This window comes from Hordeum vulgare, chromosome 1H, assembly GCF_904849725.1.
Source record: "Hordeum vulgare subsp. vulgare chromosome 1H, MorexV3_pseudomolecules_assembly, whole genome shotgun sequence".
NCBI classification, from domain to species: domain Eukaryota; kingdom Viridiplantae; phylum Streptophyta; class Magnoliopsida; order Poales; family Poaceae; genus Hordeum; species Hordeum vulgare.
This window is the reverse complement of record NC_058518.1, coordinates 23,562,815-23,567,432: the sequence shown is the minus strand read 5'-3', so window position 1 is coordinate 23,567,432 and position 4,618 is coordinate 23,562,815. Positions and strand designations below refer to the sequence as shown.

The window sequence follows — 4,618 nt, the reverse complement described above, 5'->3', positions numbered from 1 at the left end:
GAAATTTGTTTACCCTCTCCTCTCCTTGACTGGTAAGTTAACACGGTAGATGCTCAGCATGCGACGACCGACCGAGGGGTTGAAGCTGACATGCAACGAAAATCACGATCCCCAGCTGCACCCACTACGTACTCCCCAATGGAAACATCCCTTTAATTTATGTGCCTCATTTTTTGTCCGACCTGGCGACAACGCCTTGTTAAAATCATGCTTGCCGGTGATGCTGAAGGCGAAACATACATCGCAATGGCCACAACTCCACCATCTTCCACGAGCTACCTGCTCATCATCCTAGCCCTAGCACTAGCACTAGCAGCCTCTGCCGTCGCTGGTGGAAGTGGAAACGGGAGCTGCATCCCGGCAGAGAGGGCGGCGCTGCTCGCCTTCAAGGCCGCCATCGCAAGCGACCCGGCGAACCTCCTTGGCTAATGGCATGGCCACGACTGCAATGGGGCTGCGTGAGTTGCCACTTTTTGTAACAACCCTGCTTCTGGCCGGCTTAACAGAATTGATAGACTATCCATACTAATAAGGTGCAACTTTTTTTTTTTAAAGCTCATCAAGCGTGCTGGATTAATAGTAGTGAATAATTTTACTGAATTATCTCACACTGGATAGAACTACGTACTAGTGCTAATGGTCATGTACGTCTGGTCCACTCTGAAAATGGCAGTGCACATACAAACATCACAAACCACAGCAAGCCAACTGCAGAGAGCTGAAACGTACCACAAATGAAGCAGTTTTGCTTCGCTTTTGAACCAAAGGGCTGCGCCGTCCTTCACAGTCTTGCCATGCCTACTCTTGTGATTACCTCTTCATTGCTTTCTTCAGCACCAAATCGTCAAAGACACAAACTCGCGTAGGAGGAAATTTCAGAGGGGCACAAGTGCTTTGCGCTGCTCAAATTTCCACAGCTTTTCTCATCTTTTCTCTTCTCTTATTTGAATCTAGCAAACTTAACCGAGAGAACGGTAAACATGCCCTGGTGTGAGTCGTGCCATCCCACGACTCTAGGATCATGCATGCGCAGCTCAAGGCGACGCAAGACTTAGACACCGCACGAACAAACTCATGGAGCGGTCCTCACTATGACATGGTGATCACACAACTCGTGTCAACCATATCGACCATTATTTCAAAACCAGAAAAGGAAATCAACAATTGACTGGACAAGGTGCTAGATTTATTTAATACACAGGACATGAACTAGGAGAGGATCACTGGATGAGTGTTTGGTATGCCTCCTGCATGGTTGGCCTTGCTAGTGGAGAAGATTCCAAGCAAGAAAAGGCCAGCTTGATGAGCAGAGCTAAGCTTTTATTTTCTGTTGTTGTTGGTGGTGTTGGTCGTTGGTCCAGAATATCTTTCACCAACATAGCTTGTTCCACGCTTGACATACCATTTAATAGGTCCCTTGGGTGCTTGCCCATCACTAGCTCTAGCGCAACCACACCAAAGCTATAGACGTCACATTTCTCTGTCACAACAAACGTGTACGCCAGTTCTGCACAAAACCAAATAAACATTAGAATTAGGATCGAATGTATAGAGATGAATGCTTCTCACATGAGAAGAAAGTTTCTACTAGTACATACCAGGAGCTATGTAGCCATATGTTCCTGCTAGTTCGGTCCAGTTTGATGAATCGGGCTTAAGAATCCTTGCTGTGCCAAAATCTGAGACAAAAGCCTTGAAGGTTGTATCAAGTAAGATGTTGTTGCTCGTGATATCTCGATGGATTATAGGTGGACTGCATTCATGGTGCAAATAAGATATTGCCTGAGCCACATAATTTGCAAGAGCAATTCTCTTTTGCCAATCTAATTCCTTTGCAACTTCGTCATTTTCCAATGTCATGTGGAGGCTTCCGTGCTGAATGTAGTCATAGACAAGAAATTTATACGCTGAATGGGAGCAGAATCCGTACATTTTGACAATGCTTCGTTGTCGAATCTGTGATAAGATTTCCATTTCATTGTGAAATCTTCTATCGTCATTCAACTGCTCTTCGCTCTGATGCAGCTTCTTCACAGCAACTATCTGCCCGTCTTGGAGTTGTGCCTTATAGACTTTCCCGTATCCTCCTCTTCCAACAATGTACTTATCATTGAAGTCATCTGTTGCCCTTACAATATCGTCAAATGCTAATCTTCCATCAAAATTCCAAACTGAGAATAGGTCCCTTCCTTCAACATTTACACTTTCTTGTGGTTTTCTCTTGTTATGACTAAGCATTATTATAACAACAATTGCAGCAACAATGCAGAAAACCGCCACCAGAACAATTGGCAAGAGCAAATCAAGTGTCTTTCGTTTATGGTGACCAGCTACTGGAGTTGAATAACAAGGTGCCAGGCCATAGAGGTAGCCACACATACCTTTATTGGGAATAAACCAACTTGCTGAAGCATTTTGGAGTAACCTTGTTGTTGGGATTGGTCCTTCCAAGTCATTGTAGGACACATCGACTGTTGAAAGGCTCAGCATGGTTGAAAAGGATGATGGGATGCTGCCCCTGAACTGGTTATGCGATAAATTCAGAAACTCTAGCATCTCCAACTTCCCAAGTTGCTGCGGTAACACACCACTGAGGTTATTTTTGCTCACATCTAGCATGATCTGCAGACCTGCTAAATTTCCAATCGCACCAGGCAAACTTCCACGGAAGTTGTTGTCGTTCATCTTCAAGGATTGTAGTTTCATGCAGCCCCCTAATTCCTCGGGTATTAATCCACCCAGTCTATTCCCAGATATATCAAGGTATCCCAGATTGCTTAGCTTTTGTATCTGTATGGGTATGGATCCAGATAGTTTGTTGGATGATAGGTTCAATATATATAGATTTCCTAAAGTGCCGATTTCTGCTGGAATCTCACCGCTGAGATGATTAGAATCAAGTGTTAGTTCTTCTAGGTTGGACAACTTAGAAAGGACTGGAGGTATGGAACCCGTGATCATATTTTGTGATAGAAGTAGTACCGTTAGTTGGATACATGCAGCTAGATTTGGTGAGATTTTCCCAGAGAGTCTATTCGACGCCAAGCGCATGCCTTTTAGTTGTGGGTACACACCAAAATGCTGAGATAAATCTCCTGTTAGTTGGTTCCGCTGAAGGTCGATTTCAACTAAACTCGTACATGTCTTTAAACTCTTTGGAATTAGGCCATTGAACATATTATTAGATATGCCAAGAAACTGAAGTCTTCGACTTGAGCATATATGTTCCGGCAAAGATCCTGAAATTGTGTTGTTAGATAACCCAAGTTTAACAAGGCTTGTGAGATGTCCTATTTCTTGAGGAAGAGGACCGGATAGATTGTTATCAAAGAGTTGCAATTCTTGGATGCTTTGCAACTTCCCAAAAGTTTTTGGTATTGATCCCGAAATTTGGTTAAGATACAAGCCTAAATACTTGAGGTTCATCAGATTGCCAATTTCTTGGGGAATGGAACGGGTTATTTGATTGTCAGAGATGGATAATGCTAGTAGCTTGGTAATATTTCCTAAGCTGTGAGGAAGAGAACCAGATATTTGGTTCTCGGATAAGTATAATCCTTCGAGGTTTAGCAAGCCGCCAACTTCCGAAGGCATTGGGCCCGTGATTTGATTTGTATAGAGAAAAAGCTGATTTAGTTTAGTGAGGTTCCCTAGTCCTGGGGGTATTGAACCTGCGATTTGATTTCTATAGAGACAAAATATATTCAGCATATTAAGATTTCCTATTGTCGGGGGGGGGGGGGGGGGGGGGGTGGAACCTGTGATTTGATTATCATAGAGAAAAAGTGTGTTCATCTTAGTGAGATTGGTTATGGAGACTGGAATTGAACCTGAAAAATCATTTGAATTAAGCTCAAGTTCTTGCAAATGGACTAGCCTGCCTAGTTCTTGGGGTATAGGCCCTAAAAGTTGATTACCAAACAGGTATAGAATATTTAGTTTGGTCAAATTTCCAATGGTTTTCGGTATCAACCCGGTTAAGCTGCTGTTGCTTATTTGTAGAACTTGTAGGTTCACAAGCCTTCCAATCTCTTGAGGAATGGGGCCTGATACCATGTTTTGGTGAATGCCAAGTTGAGTTAGCCTTGTTAGGTTACCCAGGGACAAAGGGATATGTCCTGTGAGTCTATTAAATGAGAGATCAAGCAGCTTGAGACTTTGTAGGTCACCAATCTGACAAGGAATTTCCCCTGTGAGCTGGTTCTGCTCAAGGTTGAGTTCTAAAAGTACCGACAGGGAGCTGATACTAGCTGGTAGTGCGCCATGGAGACTATTGTTATGAAGGTCGATATATGCGAGGAATGGAAGAGCCGAGAAGTTGAGCTCACCAAGCTGGCCATGGATGCCAGCATTTGGCAGGGTGATGTTGCTCACGACCCAAAGCATGCGACGACCATGGCGAATAGCCATGCACATGATGCCCGTCCAGTTACAGGGGATGGTATTCTCCTGCCAAGAGATCATCTGCAGTGGCGGGCTCGCAAGACTAGCTTTCCAGTGAAGGAGGGCAATGTGTTGGGACCTGAGTGAGATTCCTCCATGCCGCGCCGCACGTGCTTCTTCGAGGAAAAGAAGACACGGCAGGAGCAGCAGGAAGAGATGGAACAGAGCTCGCATT

At 44.3% G+C, this 4,618-nt stretch overlaps 1 protein-coding gene across 2 annotated transcripts; it reads right to left on the bottom strand.

Annotated features, from left to right (window-relative positions):
• Positions 1-1,022: 1,022 nt before the first annotated feature.
• On the bottom strand, positions 1,023-4,618 carry LOC123405322 (probable leucine-rich repeat receptor-like protein kinase At1g35710). 2 transcript variants are annotated; one of them, XM_045099061.1, is made up of 3 exons: positions 4,174-4,618; positions 1,599-3,321; positions 1,023-1,507 (listed from the first exon to the last, which is right to left on the bottom strand). In XM_045099061.1, the coding sequence occupies exons 1-3, from the start codon at positions 4,615-4,617 to the stop codon at positions 1,221-1,223; spliced, it is 2,454 nt and encodes an 817-aa protein (XP_044954996.1). In that variant the 5' UTR covers position 4,618; the 3' UTR covers positions 1,023-1,220. The 2 variants fall into 2 exon arrangements, with proteins under 2 accessions (XP_044954996.1, XP_044954992.1); XM_045099057.1 differs by having other exon boundaries at positions 1,599-4,618.

What these genes read in the sequence shown, in the direction of transcription:
- LOC123405322 (XM_045099057.1), bottom strand. Translation starts at nt 4,617, where the DNA reads ATGCGAGCTCTGTTCCATCTCTTCCTGCTGCTCCTGCCGTGTCTTCTT. An exon ending in ATATGGCTACATAGCTCCTG is followed by an intron (nt 1,508 to 1,598) that starts GTATGTACTAGT and finishes GGTTTTGTGCAG; the next exon opens with AACTGGCGTACACGTTTGTT.